Here is a 22514-nt window from a genome sequence, read left to right as displayed (position 1 = left end):
TGGACAGGCAGAAGATGGGTGGATGGATGCAAGCCTTTGTGCATTTAGACAAGGGCAACTTTAGTGGGGTGAAAATTGCTGTCCAGCCACAGTAATTGCCTGTTTTGCAAAATAGAGTGTCAAGTGCAGTGGCCACCAAAAAGAAGGGCCTGTAGCAACAGTTTTATTGGTGTCTCTAAGTGCTTGTTCATAAAGCTGTAAATCCCTCTGTCCTATGACAGAGGCAGTGCCAACTTCTCATCTATAGCCACCTGCATTTCCTCTCTGCTCGTCATCCTTTTCTTTCCCTACTCCTTGTTATCCTTCTCTATACCCATCCACTGCCCTGTAAAGCTGAGCGGTACACTGCTCGGTATTCTAAAGACTACAGCAGGATGCTTAGCTGGAAGGGAAGACAAACACTGACAGGGCACTTCTATTGTGCTCTCCTCCCATAACAATCAGGGCCTCATTTGACTTTCCCACAGTCTGAGTCTCTCTCGCTCTGGCAGTACCTTGTCGAGATGTCAAACCTCTCTCTCCCCTCTTATATCACATTCTCTCCCCTGTCCTTATCTTTTTCCAGACAGAGGGCAGAGGGAATTTCTGTGCCAGAGGGGCACAGTCTGAGAGTTAGAGGATAAGGTTAAAGAAGCGTGATAGATGATCTCATATCAGTATTGATTGTTTTAGGAAGATGAGATGGCCCCTCCTGCTCGTAGATTTGTGAGATCAGAGGTGTGGCATCCATCCAGCTTAACATAAAGCATAAACCATTTAGTGAGGCCATACTGTCAGGGAGGACAGCTTCAAGCTACATGACAAGTGTAATTTGGGGGATTTTCTGCAATGTGTCATGCCAAAGAAAACATCTCTGCTCAATAAAATAATTGGAATGTCGAGGGCAGCTCTGTCAGATGCCCGCGAGACGCAAAATGAAATGAGGGAGAAATAGGATACATTATGTTGCCCCTTTTCAGACAAGAATGCAACCACAACCGCGCACACATGCAAGCACACACATGCACGCACCTCTGTCACTGCAGATGAGATGAGATACAAAGAGCTTAAAACACATTGCATGTTAGGCAGAGATGAGAATCTCAGAGCCATTCCACACTTGGTGGAATGCCTGTTCCACAGTAAGAGCCCTTCACTTGCCCCCGTCTGCCTTTGCACAAGGGAGGAAAAGCAGCTTATTCACCCACTGAGGGCAGGAGACACATAGCAACCTCATTGAATCTGCACACTGCTGTGAAATGACTTTGAATGAGCTTCCAAAACAAAACCAGAGCCACAACGTTGAAGCCTGATTAACATCTGGTCCAGTCTTTTCTTCCAACGTGCACCTGAGCATATCTGGAATTTGATTTATGTCTCCGCCAGGGACAGAGCAGGCCTGATAGGCAAGCCCTACTGCAGTTTACATTCTAGGTGTGTGATGGTGTGAACGCAAAAGCCTAGTTAGACAGAAGGCTTACTGTGGATCCCTTGGGCATGGCAGTCTCGTCTACTAGAAGATAGAGGATGTTCAGTGCCACCAGAAGAACAGAGATTGTCTGCAGACATAGAGGAAGACAAAGATTTGTTCACACATGGTATAATTATAAAAAGATTGATCAAATCCTCCAAGTATCCGGCATCATGATATAATTGAATGCATAATAACAATCTTGTAACTGCAAACTGTGCCAAAATTGAGCTTCTCAAAACTTAAACAATTTGGGGGTTGTGCGATGCACGTGCCATGCCTTGCACATGGCCTTTCTACCTTATCTAACAGTATCAGACGACATAAACAGTATTCACACACTGTAATTTATTTAAAATCACTGTTGTTGTAGGTCGGTATTCAGCATTGTCTTAAAACATCCATTAAACAAAAGTAGTTTCCCCACCCAGACTCTGTGGGAAAAGATGGATTTTGAGGTACAGTGATACTCCCAGTGGATACCAGTCAGGTTGTAAACGTCATGAGCAAACAGTGTGGGCCTAATGATAGGTCAACCTTAACACTCACCGTTCCTGTGAGCAGGATCAGCATCACTATGGGATACAACAAGTTCTTCTCCCATCCCGATGCCTTCTTTCTTCTCTCTATGAGGACATGAAAGTGCAACAAAGAGTGAGTTCATTTATTTTAAGAAATATATGTACGATGAACTAAACTCCTCCATTACACTTTCCACTACTTGTTAATTAATCAGCTCATCAAAGAACCTACTGTGACCACAAGCCCTCTGGCTTTATTTACAGGGTTTGTACCGCTTTGTTTAGTAAAACATATCGCAAGTGTGTGTGCCGAGCACAATCTCAGCTCTCATCGCAACCGCCCCACCTCCAGGTAATATACATTTCATAACCTTCAAAAATTACACTCTTCCTCTGTAATTAGCCACACTCATCATTGCCTTAATTAGTGGAAAAAAATAATAACTCCTGGATGAAAAGAAATGCTACAAAATTAATTTTATGATTTATATTTAGGAGAAAATACGTATGCATGTGCTGGGTGACTTATGCCTCTCATTCTTCTAAGCCAGATGAAACATTTCAGCTTTATATGTACCTCGTATTTCAACGGCTCATTCGTCATGTTTATAGACTTTGCTGACAGCCCATGGACCACAGGCACTATGTCTTACAGACATCAACTGTCCTCTTACAATGTGTATGTGACTGCCCTTTAGTATTTGCTATTTTGACTTCTTTCTCCATTTCCAACCTTGTTACTCCTCCTTATTCTCAAAGTGCATCCACCCAGCCTGCCCAAGAAGTTTGCCAAGTGCACTTTATATGCACCATCCTTCTAAATTAATGACATCACTAAAAGGCTTGGTACAATATAAAGTTTGCATCTTGTCCAATATCCTAAGTGCCTTTGTGCTCTCCTACCCCTCCTACCCTGCTCCCCAAAAGGCTCAGGCTTCATTTATAATATCCTAAAATGGATGGGAAATTATCAGGCAGTTCTGGTCCAAGTCCAAATTAAGAAATTAAGGCAGATGAAGAGAAAGCGGCTGCCTGTCAGCAATATGTAAAAAGCTAAGCTAACGTCTGTAGCATATATTTCCATGGCAATTCAAGGTCTTACGCCAAAATCTATTTGGCCCCTGAACATTATATAATATAACTGTAATACCAATAACAATAATAATGATAATAAACCTAATTTACATAGAACATCGGAAACAAAGCTTAGAAACAGAAAACTGGACTTTCAACAGAACAGACAGAATTGTGTAAAAGTTAAAGCAACAGAAGGTGCGAGATGCAAAACAGAAAATGAAGAGAAATGATGCATATCATTTAAAGAATAAAACCAAGGGAACAGAAATAATAATAACTAAAAAAACAACTCAAATGAAAGGCAGCGAGAGAGACAGCGAGAGAGTATAAAAACTACCACATACTTACCCAGTTTATTCCTCTGATTTCTAATATTGTCCAGTTCTTTGTTGAGCTGGTGAGCAAAGCTCCCTCTGGTATAAGCGTGTGTGGAAGACCCTGTGAAAATAAAAATATCCAAAATGTCTGAAACGTGCTGTATGAGCACATGTTGTGTAGGGACAATATAGAGCTGTGTTTCTTCTCTTAAATTTTTTTATTTCACAGAAGACAAAGAAAAAAAGGATGCCCATTTTGAAAGGTTTGGCTTTTTTGCTTGGTTAAAACAACCTAAATGATTATCAACAGCAAAAATAACTCACTGTTTTTGTTACAGCTATAATGTTGTTTAAACAGAGACAAAGCTCCTCTTTTGGACACCATAACTTGGAAAAAAAATTCTCTTTTTTTTTTTTTTTTTAAACTTCCCTCAAATACTTAAATAGACAGAGAGGATGTTAACCTCTCCCTGTATTCATCCTACCTCAGCATATGGTATTTGACTTGTCTTTATTAAGCAATCCCATCAAAACAAGTAATCCTGCACAGAAAATAACAACGTGATCTCAAACAAGTAAAAATAATCTCTTGTGTCAGGAGCTGTCTAGCACATGCCACAACTGGTTGAGTGGGCTGGATAAGACAGCAAGGGATTCTCCAGGAAAACCACAAGGCCAGCTCATTTAAGTCTAATTTATCTATTTTACTCTGTTTTCCTTCCAGCTTGACGCACTATCACAGAGGCCCCTCGAAGCCAAAGTGGAAGAGTATCCATTTGCATCCCCTCGGGTGATTGGCAGATCAAGACCAATTAGTTCAGTGTTACACCGTTACTAGCGTGCAATAAAAATACCATCTTTCATCTTTGTTACAGGAGTGAAGGACCAATCACTTTGATCAGACCTTCTTCTTCCCTCTGTTATTATGTCACGCCCTGTCTGGATGGGTTTAAGTAGGTAAAAGAGGGTGAGATAGACGCAGAGGTGGAGAGTTAGCAGTCTATGCCCGTCTCAGGATCTGAGCAAGGGAAAGTTTGAACCCTCCAAGCAAATACGCTCGGAACACAACAGGAAATGTCATAGATAGTTCAACAGCACTTTTTTCCAGAGACAAACTGAACACTTTGCCTCGGGGTAGCCAAATCTGTTCAGCTGCAAGTGAACTTATCCTTTACCTACGTGCACTGCGTATTTGAACAAGGCCTGACGCATCACTGGCACAGATAAATCTTTGCTGAAAAAAAAAAAAAAGGTTTGTGTGGGGTTTTTGTTTTTTTTTTCTTTTTTAAAACCATCCACAAAACAATACTTTACACTGAAAACAAAGGACAATAAAATAGATTGTTCAAAGCAGAGAAAGGGAAATGCTTAGATTTTCAACTGCAGTATCTTCAATGACATCACTGCAAACCGAAGTTAAATATATCCTTCTACTCCTTCTGCTGGCAGCGTCAAGTATAAGACTGAGTTACAGCAAGGCAGAGATGCTGAGTGGGGCTTCTGGCAGTCAGGAAGGCCTGGAGTAATTCAACATATCCTCTCCAACCTTCTCCACAGTCAAAAAATTACGTCATTCACAAATATGCTAAACACCATGCTGAGACAACAGAGGCACTGGCAAGGTCATTGTGCCGCATAGCATCTGGACGAGTGCTCCGTTTTCAGCACATCAGGGTGGTGAGAGGGCAGTCTGTACAAGTGTGTGCATCGCTTTGCCTGTATTGCAGTATATTTATGTGTGCCTGGTGCTGTTTTAATATATTCTGTTCTTCACTATGAAACTACTGAAACAGTATATAAACTGGTCCTTGTAAACTTTGACAAGCACAAATACAAGTTTTTTTTAGCCTCTCACACATCTACCGTGTGTATGGAGACCTGCAACATCTGGCAGTACAAAGGACAGCTTAGGATTATGTAGCAACAGAAGTGAAAGGCTTGTTATGGAACTAAAAACAGAATCAAGTTACTTTCTGTAACTGAGGCAATGCAATCAATAGTGTCAACAGGACGTTTTATATTTACTGTGTCTCTCCCACATCATAAAAAACAAACAAACATTTATATGTGATACAATGCACCATTATTCTTGAACCTTGGTTCATATTGGCTGCACATAGCAGCCATCACTAGGTGCTCCTTTTGAAGCAATGTTGATGGATCTACAGCTTTGACTTCTATATCTGGAATCTGAGAAAACTATTGTGAAAACACAGTGTACAGGAATTAAGATATAAAGACCACTGTAATTTCTGCTTTAGCACAACAGTAGCAACGGTGATGATAGAGACGAACAAGGACTTTGTTAGGAATTCAACTTTTTGAATGTCAACTTCTTGAAACCCATCTATTAGTTTTTGGGGCTTTTTTTCTGGTTATAAATGGAATAGTCAAAAAGCCCATCAAAAAAAAAAAAAAAAAAAACAAAAAAAAAACCACAGATTTCTGGTAATCAGACTTTATCATTGGGGTTTGCATACAGAGATAAACGAGTGGAGTAATAAAGTCAGTATCTCTTGCTTTGCTCTGACCTTTTTTTCTTTAAAGTTTGAACATAGAGAAAGTTGAAGAGCAGTGAGAGGACTTGCAGGCTGACTCCATCCTGACTTCTGTGTCACCAGACTACTTTGTTGGGATAAATTCATCACCCTGTATACATTTAAAAGTGCAACAATGTGTTATTACTTGTAACAATTGCTTTTTGTAAGCACCATCCATCTTTTATCTGGACATTCTCCTGTTAGGTTCATTACGCTCGTTACAAGAAAAGCAGACACGCATTGCTAATGAGCCGGTTTAAACCACAATGTCGTGATCAGCAACACATAAACTACCAACATGTCATTACAAATGGGCAATTTCATGCCACAGGAGGACAACAAAGGACCAGACATGTAAATAAACATGAATGCATCAACTGATTAGGCTCAACAGTCCACATCTACAAACACAAACTTTCTAAGATGATAATTTATTAGAGAGGCCTGATGCAAAGCGGACACCGGTGAAGCAAGAAGACAACATTGCTCGTCTTTGGAGTGTGTCCCATGAACTGTTCCTGACCTGCTCTCTACTTAATGCCCTGAGCAGATCAAAGGAACCACGCTTAGACATTCAGTTCCACCTAAGTATGACCATGAACAATGAGTATTTGCATGTGCACATACTTGCATGCATATTGTATCTGCATAAAAACATTGTCTGATAAGCAACGGTTTAAGCTTCAGTGAAGATTACCCTTGCCTCTCTCTCCAATTCCCACCTCTCTAACAGACAAAAATGAACTGCAGCTTGTCCTTGGTACACATACTGGGATGTTGACCACTGTTATTTTTTTTTTTTGCCTCACCGTGACGTGTAAAGATCAAACGGTCCTGGAGATGATAAGGAACAGATTACAATTATTCTATCAGGTAGTTCAAAGCAGGGCACTGAGGAATGAGCCCTAAGAAACTGTACGCATTGGTGGCACTCTATGGAGGTGGCCGGCAAAGCGTTCAAAAACATGTGTTATCTAGGAGTGATCTCGCTTACCTCCCGGGTTTGAAAGGACACTCCTTTCTGTTCATTTACTCACATCTGTACACTTGGTTGCGTGCTTGAGTTAATATTAAAGTAGGTTTTGGAAACTGGCCGAAATACTTCCTGCTTTTTTTTAAGATTATTTAACGTCAAACAAGGAATTTGGGAACACAGAGAGCTGGACGTGAAAAGGAAATGCAGGCTAAAAAAATATAACATCTTCAACATTCTTCAACACTTCAAACTTTCCCTAAAAAAAAAACAGCACAAGGCTCCCGGTGTCCTCTCAGAAGAGTTATGGCTCTTTGTGTCTACAGCACCAAGCCCTTTCGTGAAAAATTTCATTTCCATCCTATTAAACAGGCTGCCATTCGAGGCCTGACATTAAATGTGGCAATCATTTCACCAATAATGGCAGCGGCAGTGGATTTTCTTAAGTGGATTCTTAAGAAAAACTTCCTAAACAAAATATGGTCCTTGCCATAGTGGCTGCTTTGACCTTAAGCAGAAAGTTATGAGAGTGTGACGGTGTCAGGGAAAAGCCAGTGACAAGTGTGTGTGAATTTTGTGAATGTCTCTGTGTGTCTGTGTGCCTAGCTGAATTTTCAATGCTAATTGATTCCAGCGTGGCCTACTCCATCACACCCAATAGGGCAGTCAACCCCTCCCCTCCCCTATAATGTGCCAACACGTCTCCCACAGACATACCGTTTAATCTCCTCTGAAGGGTTTCCTCCTGCAAATGGATGCAGTAAATCTGCTCATCCAGGTCCTCAAGGATCTAAAGGGGAGAGAGCAGAGTAGGAAGAGATGAAATGGGTTATAATTAGGCCTGAAGTGGGACTGGAGCAGTGGCAGATGGGAAGATGAGTTGGTGATGTATTTGTAGTCCTCTGTTGTGATTTTAAATGGCTAAATGAGACATCTTTCAGACAAGAAGAGCAGACTCGAGTCTGTTATGGCCTGCAGTCTTCTAGAGACATTTTTTTTAAAGAAATCTGAACAACAACTGTTTAATAAACTCTTTTCCATTGACTCAACTTTTAGAAATGCAGTAAATACTTCATCCAACTGATTACTTACTGTCGGCTTCACTAGTAACTGGCCCATGACGGTAAACATCCTGGACAACCCCACAGGAGTGCACACTACACAGGAGACAGGACAATGTGGTCAATTTGTTTAAATATAATAAAGGCATGTTTCCACATATAGCGTCTGGAACTTTTAGTTCAAACTTTTCTGAGGAAGTACAAAAAGTATCTTTTAGACAGTTGATTGTCCACAGTGGACACCAGGCGGCGACTCCTATGGTTACAAAAAGACTTTCAGTTGTGTACAAGTCTAAAAGAACAAAGCCCTCAGCTTTCCCTTCAGTAACACTTCACTAATGCTCCTCTCTGAGGAGTTCATGTCAATAGTTTTGGTTCATACTGAGTGAAGCACGAAGCCCATTTCGTACACGCTGGTCATTCTAAGTTACTAAATTATCCAGGGTATGCTCAACTTGGCCATCAGAAGAGGGCCACCCCCATGCCCATCACATTCAAAACACCAAGCTGGTGATAGTGAAAATCCTCAACTCAAGGCTCTGAGTTATAAACCTGTGAACCAAGTTAACAGGAGTTTATAAACCAAGAGGATAATATTAAGGTTTTCTACCTTGGCGTTGTAGCACCTTGGAGTCTCAGTGGAACAGAAGTGGAGTGAAGCAATTTGTTGTATAGTCATACCCAAAAATAACATACAACCTGCCTAGCCTATAAGGGCCCCGAGACCATGGTGGAAAGACAGAGCTTTGAGGTTTTCTTGTTTGTTCAGAAAAGTTTCTCGGACTCAAAGTTTTAGGTACTTTGAGGGAAAACATTGCTCATAGAGATACATTTTCTATTTGCATAATTTTGTAAAATTCTAAACACACTTACTTAGTAAAAGGAGTCCTCCCATCAGAGAAATACAGGAATAGAGGTATGGCAGATAGAACTCCCAAAGATCTACAAAATATATATACTTTTAGTAAAAATGAAACTTAGGAACAGCTCAACACTTTGGAAAATGCTCTGAATGGTTCTGATGCTTGAAGGAATTAAACAAGCCAAGATGTGTGCTCATTTGAGTTTTAGAGCTGCTAGAAATCTGATTTCCTTCCTAAACAAACTCTCAGCCTAGGTTCATAGTTAATGCACCGTCAGATTGGTAAATGCTAAAACTATTCCTTTATTTAAAAAACAAAAACAGTGGGTTTATAATGACCAATCATGTAGAATATTACAAAAATCATACCATAGAGTGACTCCATACTGGCTGCATCATTATCAATGAGGGCTGATGCCACCCATACAATTCCAAGAATGAGCAATGCCAAGAGAAAGAGCATCACAAAGGTCTCCAAAATGCGTGCCTTAATGCCCTGACAGGAAAAAAGTAGGAATAAGAGAGAAAATTATTTCAATTAAAATGATGCATATGAAATCATAATGATGATACACAAAAGTTATATTATCAACCATGTCAAATTTTTACGTTTACATATACTGGCCATTACAAAACAACAACAAAAAAATTCACACAATACCCAAATTCCCAGAGTTTTAGAAATATTAAATTTAGATTTAGTCAGTCTTTTAACTAAAACATTATTTAGTTTTAGTCATGGTTTAGGCCTCAAAATTCTTATATTTTAGTGAACTAAATATCTTAAGATTATACTTTAGATTTAGTCTACAATAAAGTGCAAAAGTTTGTTTTATTTTTATTGGTGAGAGTTGCTCTACATGGTTTACAAAGTGTCTTACTTTCCTCAACATCAAATGTGAAATGTGTCCATATGTCTACTATTCTCTTCCTCCCATGCACGGGACCATCCATGTTGGCGACTGATCAAATTGTGCACATCTAACCTGACTGCACGATTATTTTGATTACTTCCAAACTCGTCCCGCCTTTCTACACACATTGATTAAATCTGATTGGACCTTGTCTCTCCATTTTCATCTTGTTTTCAATTCGGCAACTAAAGTGTGAATACATTTCATCATAGTTTTTGTCCTAGAGCATTAGTTTTTATGTAGTTGTTTTTGTCAAAAGAAAAAAAAAAAAGTTGTTGACAGAAACTATGCAAAAATTTATAAGTCAACAAAACAAACACTGGTGCTTACAAAATATTTTCTTGGAATGTTGTGCGTTTTTCAGCACACAAAGGGGCACAAACATGTCTCAAAGCTGACAGAGTGCTTCCACTTAAGAGTGAAAAGGTGAAAGACAGAAGATGTGTCAGAAAAACATCAGAAGGTAATTTGCCAGAACAAGTTGGTAAAAAATGTTGAAGAGAGAAGTGACAAATCTGTCAAATATGGTCTTGGTTCCGTTATGGCTATGACTGCTAACTGAACTGGCACATTGGCATTTGATGACTTTATTATTCTCGGGAGAAACAGGATTGATGCAGGGGTATGAAGAAACCTTCTGTGTGCTCTGATTCAGACAAAAGCACCAATCAACATTTCAATATCAGCAGCATAACACAGCTAAACATGCAACCAAAACATCAGCGTGAGCTACATTCCACCTGCTGAGGACCACACTAAAACCAGGGAGCTCAGAAAACTACAAGACAATATTCAACATGATGATTTGTTTGACCTTATATGTACCATGTAGTACTGTCTCCCACATATTTCTATTTTGCTATAACTCACCTCTAAATGAAGCACTAATATGGTTCTCGTTAATTCAAGCAGAACATCTGTAAAACAAATCTGTATATGTGTTCAAGTACTTTGTATAGTCAGGAATTAACTTTAAAGGAGCTAGAAGTGCTGTTTCCTACATTTCATATTGAAACACTGAACATGATTACTTTTACAGGAAACCTCGCTTCCACCCCTCCTCCTTCACTTAAACTAAACAGCATCATTTCCATTCACTGCACACAAACATAACATAAACGCTCTCATCCACTCCTCTGTAAAACAGCTCTTTTATATACACATATTGTGGTCTATAAAAATGGGTGCAACCAGGGATGGTGGTAGTAGAGGTAAAATTAAAAAGAGGAGGGAGGAGGGGGTTCCTGGGGTGTTGCAAGGAGCATGAAGCCTGGCTGGGTCAGCTACTGTCTGCGATCAAGAGCAGACCTCCCATCTGGGGCCGATTAGGAGCTCCCTTAGCACCACAGTCATGTCTCAGGCCGTGCAGAAGAGAGGGTTTGGGGTAATTTGGGTTTTCCGGGTCACAAACTGCTGAGTGGTTAATAAAGTCCTCCTGTACCTGTTCACACACAGTTTCCATAACCTCCCACCCCCGCTGGAGAGCTGAACTGTCTAGCACTGTAAGACAGATTGGTACTCCCATACGTCAGCTTAGGCTACCGGGCATGGGATAACAAGGGCTCTCTGCTTTTGAGCATTGTTTAAATTAGGTACATATGAGTAATTTGTTACCAGCTAACATAATGGCTGTGTGGGTGCTGTTCAGTATTTCCCAACAGGTACACTCGCTGTGTGGCTGCTGTTCAGTATTTGTCAACAGGTACATGGAAGTCCATAAATAATAATGAAGCCTATTTAAAGAGTGGAAATGGCTTTAATTCTTGAGATTAATTTTATTTTTTATTTTTTATTTTTTAAATGGGGGGCAGAGTTATTAGTTCCTCACGGTTCTCAACAACCTGACCTTCAGCATCTGCATTTTAAAGTGGAGACACTTTAACATTCCCTTACTACCCACTCTACAGCTCAATGTGCCATTGTGCAAGTATGCATTAGTCAGATATTCAATATTCGTATTTAATATTTAATAAATGTGATCCCTACACATTGCTACCAACCTACTCAGTATATATTTACTATAGTAATGTAAGGAAGGAAGGAAGTTTCTTTCTAAGATTTCATTAATTTTCTGTAGTAAAAATCCCCTGTAGCATCCCTCTGCAATTACTGAGAAATGACTCCCGCTTCTCGCCTTCTCTTGCGGTGTTATTCTGGAAAAGCCTCTGGGGTCAGTGTAGAATTTTCTAGCATGGCAGAGAGTGAAATGGGCAGGGTCTGGAGTGCCTCAGTGTGGCCGAAGTGGACACTGCAGCCACAGGTAATGTTAGAGGGGGTGGGACCTTTAGTCAGCACGAAATAAGTGCTATGGAAAAATACAGAGCCTTAATAGAGACATCATGGTGGTGACATATAAGTGAACTACGCATGCCTTTCTGTTGTGATATTTAGCAATGAATTTATCAGTCAATTGAAATTAATAGACTACAATTACAGTAACAAGCTGACATAAGCACACATCTTGCTGACCATCTAATGCTAAGTGTCTGCACGTTAAATCGATGTTGCAATCAAGCACATCACAGATCAGCTCAACTGTGCAGTCGGGAGCACACTAAACACTGCTGAATAGAAAAGATGGAGGAGATGGAAGAGAGAGACTGGTGGAGGAGAGGAGTCAACGTCTGAGCATATCGCGTTCCCTGGAGGTAAGAGAGGTGAGAGAGGAATGCTTTCAGGGACTTCAGCCACGTCCCTCACGTGGTCTCTTAAGGATGCATGAGAACAAGCAGAAACCACAGGCAGGACGTGTGTCCGCTCAAGCGCACCAGTCCACCTTAACAAGATGTCCAAGCCATGCTGAAGGTGTATTCCCTTTAGATATGTCTCTCAATCATTTATAAGACTCAAATCATTACCCATTCAGATCATTTAGGGCAAAGGCAATGCTTGTCACCTCGCTTACTATCACCCCTGGTTCTTGCATCGCAGGAAGAACGATCCACTGTGTCAGAACGATTTGGCGGGTCAAGAGAACGGGGGACACTGAAAGTGACTGATTTGAACAGTTTTATTGATCCATTTACATGCATGACATAGCACAGTGAAAGTTCTGCTTATGATCACATATTCCTGCAAGGAAAAATGTAGCCCTTTGCACCTCATTGCAAAATATGTGGTTTAAAAATAGGAAAATCCAATTCAGTCATCATCAGTGATCAAAGACAAAACTGTCAACTGGTGAAGGAAGAGTGGAAAAAAAGAAAAAGACTGCGCCTTGGCATCTAGAGTGCCCGTTGAAAGTTTCTATTCTTGCCTTTCTAAATGTGTAACTACCTCTAAATATAGCAGCTCTGAAATATTCAGCATCCCCCGATCCTCACGCTGACATCGAGTGAGGGGCTGGTTAACTGCAACTTTGCTTGTACAAGACAAGAGAGATTTTCTAAGAAATGTGCGTAGTGGCCAGAGAGGAAAGTAATCACTTCATATGCGGCAGCAAACAAACATGCATGGATTGATCTACCCACACACACAGAAACACACAATCAGACAAGTTAATCTTTCTCCCAATCCACCCAGTCACACAAAGCTACAGAGGGCTTTGGAAACAGTTCACAAGCTTGTTGCCTGGTGTATTCTGCAGACAAACTAAAGCCAATCTTTCATGACCCGTTTCCACTTCCAAGTAAAATCAAGTTGCAATCAAACACAGGACGAAACTAAGTTGGCACAGGAGTTTCCTAGTCGCTGTGATCATTCCATAACAGGTCAGCAGGTGATGGCAGAGATCATCCAACGGACCATCCTTCTGCTCACTGTCAGGGACGTGTGCAACAAGGGCCAAGAGTGTAATAAGTGAGGAAGGGGGCAGGGTCCTTTTCACTTCCAAGCAAAAAGACCTGCCCTCTTTGCTAAAGACATGCCAGATGCTCAGGGACCTTATTAGCGTATCCTTCAACCAGTCGGTAGCAGCGCAATGACCGTGTCAAAGACAGAAAGCAGAGGAGAGGGACACTGCCCTGTAAAGCTGCACAATCAACTTCTAAGGACTCCTAAGACTTCTTAATAAACAGGGCAGAAGGGAAATGGCTGGTGTCAAGTCATATCATTCAAACCACAATGAAGCAGCTGATCTGTTTGAGTACAGATGCTTAAGAAAACAGAATCATTTTAATGAATAACATAGCTTTCAGATGTTTGTCAAGTCTCCCTCTCCCTTTTTTGGTTTTTTTAATCATCCTATTGTGGCAGCACCTTGTTGTGATTATATAAAGTCCTTATTTTAATAAGAATTCAAATAGATGACTGCTTCCTGGGTTTTGTTAAGCGGAAAGTAGGGACCAAGCACACCTAATAACACATAATACTCTACCTAACTTAACCCACAGTGCAAATAAAGCTGTGTAACCAAGTCAACTTGAGTTACAGATTACTTTAAAATCTTCAAAAACAGCTACAAAATCAGCAGAGACTCAGTTTTGTTTCAGAACTTTGCATTTAGATTTGAAAAACTGAGTCACGAGAGGAGGGGAAAATCTCGCTTGCTCGTTTTTACAATTCCTAGCTCAAGCTAATATGTCGCCATGGTAACGAACATTGTAACAGGCAGCTTTAGGGAGACATTGTGACCTTAAAGGAAGGTATGTAAACACCACTTTATATTCTCCGGCTGGCCCTACCCAAAAGAAGGCCTGGGAAAAATGTCTGCATGTGCAGGAGATTTGAAATAAATATCCAGGCCCCTATTGTGGAGCTCCAACAAAGACGAGTATCTTAGTAACACCACACGGGTTTACTCGGCGAGACGTTTTCTCTTCCCCCTCCTCCTCCTTCTCCTCCACAATAAACACACTTCTCATCATCGGCGGGTTAGGGCTTAGGATGAGATTGATGAGGAGTTTCTTTAACTACCAGATGAAACCTGTTGGCCCTTTGCTGGGTCAGTCAGGGGGTCAGACTCGTTCCAACTCGTTTGAGGATCAAACACATTTCAATACTGTGGGTAAGACCAAAAGACTATTCCCTGCAAAGCACGAGTTCCTGTACAAATCCTGTTTCACAGACTTTATGCTTTAATAATCGTCACTTATTTTGGTTGAAATAGAACAGGAAGTTGTCACCATCAAAACCCTTACCCTTGATTTCACTGTTTTTGACTAAATATAGCGCTGAGATAACACACTCATCAATTATATCTATTAATGTGATTACATTTCCTTGATATAAATAGAAGACTGACTAAAGGTTTATGTTGATGTCTTCAGTCTTTGTTACAGCATACTGATCATCTCAATAAGGACGACATGTATGGTTCTCATCATTACAATGCCACCTATTGGTGGTGTGGAGACAAGTAACAGAGAGACAATAATGGCATTTTTCTTTTTTTATTTATCTAAATTCCTTTGCTAATGCTGCAAAAAAGAAAAAGTGGCCAATATTTGATAAGCACATCACCAACAATAAGTATCTCAATTTCTAAATATGATCAGAACCTAAAAACTAACTAAACAACAACCTTGACTTGCCTCAGTGATGCAGCTCTTCTGTAAAGATTGAGAACACAGCAGTAAAGCGGTAGACATTTTACAGCAGCAAATAAAGCTAAATCATAACATCTGACATCAAAACCTTAAGTCGCTCTGATTCATCCACAATTTGGACAATTTGTTAAACTATCAATCATTCAGGTGACAGAGCCTCTAAAGAGTTGAACATTAAAAAACAACAACATTAAAAAAAACATCTTTAATCTGTTGGCGTCTTTTAGTACATCGTCAAAAGTAAACACAGCCACATGAAAAGGCTGACTTACGACGTTAGAAGTGAAATTCATCATTCACTTCATTTCCGCACTCAAAGGGAACTCGCAGTGCTATAACATTAGCCCAGTGGGTTAAAATGCCACATAAAACCTTATGGCATAGCAGTCTAATGCTGTTATTGGATAAAGGGATAATATCACATTATAAAAACACAGATCTGCGTTTTACATTTATCTTGCTGTCGGCTGTATAATTCATTCTGCAGGCAGCTCGGGTTCGGGGGGTTTTTTGTTTTGTTTTTTTGGAGGGCGATTAAATGGGGGAGTGGGTATATCACTTCCACCCTTGCCTTTGCACAGAACCAACAAAATATATACCTGGAAGTGCAGCTCAACACTGAACAGTACTTCCTCTAGGCACATTTATGGAAGCTGTATTGCAAGAAACAGTCTTGCTGAAATGAAAAAGAACAAAAGGGAGAAATGTGAAAGAGGCCCTCATCCTGCTTCCTACACATCAGGGCTTGCCCTCTACTGAAGAAATCCAACCGAAACAAATTAGTGGGCTGAGGAAGAAAAGAACTCGCTATACACTACAGTACAAACTAATTTTTATGTGCTTTTGCCAGGAGGGACATAAACCAGAGAGGTTTCAAACTGTGACACAGGATAGAGGCGTATTAAAAGTAAATCTTTGGCCCTCCTTTTTGCAAGGCTCTATTGTGCTGTCATGTTGCTGCGACTTTATGGACGTTTGGAACACGAGCCCCCAGCCCATTTTTTGGGGGGGTAATCAATTAAACAAGGAAGTTCGCTGAGCCTTACAACTCGATTATTAGCTTGTCCTTTTGAAGTTTTATTTTAGGGGGCTGGGGAGGAGGTGACAAGGAATCAGGCTTTAAATCAGTGGGGCCGATGCAGCAGTGTTGAGCGTTTGCAGCCTATGGCCTTATTGAAAGGGTTTGTCAGGATGTGGCACTGGGTGAAGACCAGATTCAGACTTTCATGGTTAATGAGCTTTTTGCGGTGGCAGTTACGGTCAGTGGCATGAGTCAGGGAGAGGGCAAGCACTAAGCACCTGCTGCTGCTCTGGTTGCTAAGAGAAAACCTCTTGCATAGGTATTAGAGCATTCAAATATATAACAGCCTAGAGTACAGTACCACACAAAATTTTACTTTGAACTTTTTTTAATGATTTCCAAGTTTGTTTGTTTTTTTAAAACACAAAAATTGTCCAAATAATTTTTTGTAATGAAATTCTACCTTGTACATAATTTTTTAAAGGCATCAATAAACATGTATTACAAAAAAAATGACATGCTGCTAACAGAGATTTAAAACAGTTGGATAGGTTGGCAACTGTTTTTTCCATTTTTAGACCCATAGTTTGTACCTTTTTCGATCCTGCAAATCCCTCAGACTCCAAAAAGAAATAGGCAAATGGCATCAGGACGAAGAGGCAAAGATTGGAGAACAGTGACACCAGGTTCCACAGACCTGCAGTAACCAAACAGACATATACAGAGACAATATATTATTAAAAAAATGTTTCATTGTGAAAGGGACATGTGCCAAAGATTCATTCACAGAGTTTCCTAAATTGCAATTTAAGTTAAGACAGTTTTGTCTGTTGCATGTCCTCTTGGCAGTTTCTAAGTCATGGACTCTACTGCCACCTGGTGGATACTTGAACATCAAACAGCCTTAACAGAAGCAGGTAATTAGCACTGGCAGTGCAAATAAGTAATTCTCAATCTCAAATGGTTTAAGGGGAAAAACAAACTGGCTTCTTTCATTTGTTAGCACCCCATCTGATGACACATCTATTCTTTTTTTCTTTGTATAGCAAAGTCATGTTTCAACAAATACAAAGTTTCTCAACAGTCATAGAAAGCAAACTGTGTCAGTGTTTGTAGAAAGAGATCACATTTTTATTATCTAATGCATTATTTGGCTTAATCAAAGCTTTAACTTACTCTACAAAATTCTAGCACATAAGATATTTGTAATAGGTTTCACCTTTTTTTCCTCCCTTTATAAACATCTAAAAATTCTCAAAGTCAGCATGTTTTCTTTTAGTTTTAGTGCAAACACAATGGAACTGATTCCTGTTTAGACTTTGTGCACCAAAGGACACTTAATGTTATCTTTTCTACATAAACACAACCCAGATAATTAACATCATTGGTGTTTAAATCTTCATAATAAGTAAGATGAGTGAATAACATACACTGTCACGTAGTTACTCTGTGATAAATGAATGTGTCACCATAAAAGCGCATTAATATGTCCACAAATTGAAACTAGATACACTGTATGATAGAGGACTTTATAGACTACGGGTGTCAAAACTTACAGCTGTGGATCTTCATACTACACCAAAGTAATTTATCTACTATAGAAAACATTTTATGTGCATTAACAAAAACTTTGTTTATTAATTACAGGGCATTCTTGGCATTCTTTTTTGTGGTATTACACATTTAATCCTACAATTTAAACCCCCAAAGTTGTGCTGACATATTTCAGCACAACTTTGTGAAACTGCATATTTGTCTCTTATATTAAGATATCTTGGAGTATAACTTTAACACTGACAGAAAGGCAAGTTTCACTGATCCAGGTTGACATTCCTGCTATAGACAGATCCTGTTCGGATGCTATTAATGTTGATGAGTCACCAAATAATTACTTACTGAGAATTATTATAATTAGTTTTAGAAAACTCTGTTGTCTGGATTTATATTAATCTCTACTAGGAACTCCACAAAAACACAATAAGTACACTCTTAGGGCATTTTCACACCTACTGTTCATTTACGTTGGTCTGAATTAGTTGGCGATTCGTAATTTGGTTTCTTTTCAAAAAGAAGAATCCAAGCAAACCAAAATTCATCACTACAAACCACGTGAAAATGTTCAGTCTACTTAATGGCCAGATGTGTCTGGAGTGGGAGCAACAAAGACAAATGCAAGATAGAAGATTCTGTGTTCTGGATGACTGGTGAACACGGAGAAAGAAAGAATTGTTTGTTTTTTTAAACCTCAGACTTGCAATGTACAACTAGTAGCTGGTCCAGACTGAGGTTGGATCACATTCAAATCACATCTGTGGTTAGTAGTCCAATGTAATGTACACAGAATGTTAATGAGCACAACTTTTTTATCCTGACATTAATGTGAAAAGCTGAACTGACTGTTATTATGATCGAATACGCTGGAAGACAAATTTTCTTTACAGTGAAGTATTTCTTGAACAAAAAGAGAAAATGAAAACTGGGATAAACTGTGTGAACTACTGACCGTGAATGAGGGAGCCATTGAGCCACTGAATGTAGTAGTTTTGGGGGAAGGAGAGCAGGATCTCATTACTAATGATTGAGAAAGGCAATAGGAAGACGGCACCACCCGACACTGCCAGAGTGAAGGTGCACAAGTACAATCTGTAAATGTAATCAACACACAGACATAGACACACGTACAGACTCATGTTAGGACAATTCCACATAACACCAAAAGGAAAAATCGTTTACTTACTTACTGAAAGATTAGATTAGATTATTGTATATTCTAAAAAAAGGCCACTTGCATCAAGTGGGAGTGTGTCACATGGATAAACGTTGTACAGCAAGCAACATATTAGCTTATTTAGAATCAGTAGCCACTTAAATAAAACTAAACCTTCACCACCTTTGCCTTAGTCCACAAACAACAATAGGCATAAATTGGGTATTTTTCCACAGTATAGTGTCCAGACTCTGCCCAAGGCAGTGACCAGCTGCTCAGTGGGCCCGACACCCGTTTGCTATAACACTAAAAAAGCATGTTAATCAGGCATGCTATCTATTGTATGCGCAGGACCCTAAGGTACCATGTCCTCCAGCTGGAAATAAGCAGGCAGGACGAATGTGATGACAGCAGTCATACAATGAAGGGTGGATGTGCGATCCTAGCTGGAGTAAAACCATTTTTGAAACATACAGATTGTTGGGGAGCAAATTTATGAAAACATTTTTCTGGTTATTAGTAATTAATGATTATTTTGCTTAAGCTCATCTTCTTCTTACTTTCTACATTAAATGAATTAACTGATTTGGATGCAGTAAATTCTGAATTGCAGAAAATTCATTCAATTTACTTAAGAAAATTAATGGTTACCATCTACAAATAAAGAAAAAGTTTTTCATTTTTGTACGAAAAAAAACCTCATACTTACGATATTCTGTTGACAACAGCATCTTCATCCTCGTGGTCATCTAAAGAAGGAAACAAAAGTACTTCAGTTTCAAGGAGAAATCTTGAGTCAGCCTATAGACTCTGCAAAGACTACACTGTATATGTAAGTACAGCAGAACATAATCAAACACAGGTCATTTCAGCTTTGTAACACAACAATTTCCTCAAAGCACTTTACGTTATGATGTAAAGACCCCACAATGTCAGGAAATCCCAGCAACCATATAATTCCCTTACAAGTGAGCAACTGGTGACAGTGGGAAAGAAGAACTTCCTTTTAATTTAGATTCAGAGAGGCAGCTATCTGCCACCCCTGGTTGGGGAGTGTGGGGAAAAGAGAAGAGAAAGGAGAGCACAGGAAGACTACGAAAAACAAACAGGACAAAAGACAAACTATGGGCAAACATAGAAGAGAAAAAAAACAGCAACATGGATATAATAACATAATGAACGGTTTCATACAGATAGCTCAAAGTATGTGATATTCTCTACTCACCATACAACACCAAAATGTATGATTAGCTATCAGTACAAATACAGAACAAATTTCAGACAGCTGAAAAAAAAAATGGATGTAGCATCAAGGTCTGAAAACTAAAGCCAACAGCCTTCACTTTTTGCAAAAAACTAAACGTCAGCCAATGAGCTTCCACCTTCAGTCAGACCCATACCTCACTTGGCACATTGAGTGTCAAAACACTAAGAGTCAGCGAAAACATTTCACAAACCAATAAGTAAACAAGAGGCTACATCGATTTTATATACGTCATAAGGGGAAAAACGTCAAACAGCAGGCTAAGAATTAAGACACAGTACCCTTAAATGTACATTTTTTGCAGAAACTGACAGCATTTACACCATCTTGAAAACTATATTAACTAGGGATGCACCGATACCGGTATCTGGTATCGGCCTCGATACCACATTTTCTAAAGTACTCGTACTCGTTAAAAGTCCCCCGATACCGGGAAACGATACCACAGTCTGAGACCTGTCTATGTTTGAGCGGCATGTAAGGGGTTAATCACAGGCAAACATCACATCCTGGTTTGGGAACAGCTGTGCTAAGGACCAAAAAGCTCTCCAGAGAGTGATCCGTACAGCAGAACGCTGCTGCAGGATTGCTCTCCCCCCGCTTCAGGACACCTACACCAGGAGATGCCGGACTAGAGCAGCGCAGATACTGAAGGACCCGTCCCATCCTGGCAACAAACTGTTCCAACTTCTGCAATCCGGTAGAAGGTTCCGCATCATCCGGGTAAGGACAGAGAGACTCAAGAGGAGCTTCTATCCCCAAGCCATCCGGGCCCTAAACACACACACACACCTGCCCTCTCACATCATCTATAATTGACTGAGACAGGACTCTCTTCCAGACACTCTAAACCCAGGCACAATGTACATTTCAAATTCCTTTAACTTTAAATATGTTTATATTGTCTTCTGTAAAATAGTCAGATTGTCTATTCTTATTTACTTCACTTGGTGTACAGAATTCACCTGCTTGCTGCTACTACTGCACATTCACCTAATGTATATACTATATATATATATATATATATATATATATATATATATATATATATATATATATATATATATATATATATATATATATATATATATATATATAATGTTCTTCCTCTACCCCCCCCCCCTTTTTTTGCACATGTGTCAGGTTGCATTTCACTGTGTGTTATACTTGTATAACTATGCATGTGACAAATAAAGAACCTTGAACCTTGAAACAAAGGTGGAATCCAAATTGTGCTCAGCGAAATTGTCCAGAGGAGGCTCAAAAGGTAGCGCATTTAACACAAGTCATTTAATCAAGCACTTAAAATCCCAACACGACAACGGGTACAAAGAGTTTACCCACGCTTATTTACCCATGCTTATTAGCACAGAGGAGCATAGCTGATGCTATAGCAGTGGGACGGAAAATAGTTGGGCATTTTAAACATTCCGCCTTAGCCTACTCCCGCCTCGAGGACATTCAGGGACAGCTCAACCAGCCAATAAAGCGACTGCAGCAGGACGTACAGACGCGCTGGAACAGCACGTATTACATGCTCCAGTCCCTCATTGAGCAAAAGTGAGTGCTGGGGGTGTATGTGTCCGAGCATGAACTCCCTGACTATCTCACCGCTCACCAATGGGCTCTTATGGAGACGACTGTTGCCATCCTCGCCCCCTTTGAGGAACTAACTAAAAAAGTGAGCAGCTACAACACACTAGCCTCTGATGTCATCCCAGCTGTGACTGTGCTAGTGAGACTTCTAAACAGAGAAACAGACGAGGACCACGGCGTCAAGACAATGAAAGCAACCTTACTGGCAGCTGTCAAGAAGCGCTTCAGTGACGTCGAGACCAACCCACTGTACTTCATCTCCACCATACTTGACCCAAGGTAAAGTCTGTGTGCTATAGGTATTCAATGATAAACTACAGTACTAAATGTAAGATTATTTTCCATCTGAAATATTATATATTTGTAACTAAAATACACAAATACAAATGTATGCAATATATATAATATGAAATACATTTCCCTTATTACTACCAGAAAGTCAAATGGCTGGCATTTGTCAATGAGTAAGTACTCGGTATCAGAGAGTACTGAAATGCAAGTACTCGTTTTCCAAAAAGTAGTATCGGTGCATCCCTAATATTAACCATGGCACCTTGGTTTCACTGGGTATTCCTTAAATATCGTTTCTTGGGATTTTGTTTTTTTTTAACTTAATATGGGACTTTTTGGCTCCCACCTCCAAAAATGCTTAAACTTGAATCAGCATTGTATTAAAAATATTTTGTACCAGTTTTGTTACCTTGGGTTTCATTTAATTGTGCATA

The 22514-nt window shown here is 39.8% G+C and overlaps 1 protein-coding gene across 2 annotated transcripts in view; it reads right to left on the bottom strand.

Moving 5' to 3' along the window:
* Positions 1–22514, bottom strand: part of lmbr1 (limb development membrane protein 1) — a 40706-nt gene that overhangs the window by 11195 nt on the left and 6997 nt on the right. The window contains exons 3-12 of one of the 2 annotated variants that reach the window (XM_063483503.1): positions 19639–19678; positions 18726–18865; positions 16816–16919; positions 9171–9297; positions 8813–8881; positions 7971–8035; positions 7596–7668; positions 3397–3486; positions 2000–2076; positions 1461–1538 (exon numbers count right to left, since the gene is read on the bottom strand). In XM_063483503.1, the coding sequence (XP_063339573.1) occupies positions 1461–1538; positions 2000–2076; positions 3397–3486; positions 7596–7668; positions 7971–8035; positions 8813–8881; positions 9171–9297; positions 16816–16919; positions 18726–18865; positions 19639–19678 (863 nt within the window). The remainder of the gene's footprint in view (positions 1–1460; positions 1539–1999; positions 2077–3396; positions 3487–7595; positions 7669–7970; positions 8036–8812; positions 8882–9170; positions 9298–16815; positions 16920–18725; positions 18866–19638; positions 19679–22514) is intronic. The other variant, XM_063483504.2, reaches the window with a different exon arrangement.

This window comes from Pelmatolapia mariae, linkage group LG9, assembly GCF_036321145.2.
Source record: "Pelmatolapia mariae isolate MD_Pm_ZW linkage group LG9, Pm_UMD_F_2, whole genome shotgun sequence".
Lineage (NCBI taxonomy): Eukaryota > Metazoa > Chordata > Actinopteri > Cichliformes > Cichlidae > Pelmatolapia > Pelmatolapia mariae.
The sequence above is the reverse complement of the archived record's forward strand: the minus strand, read 5'-3'. Positions and strand labels throughout refer to the sequence as shown.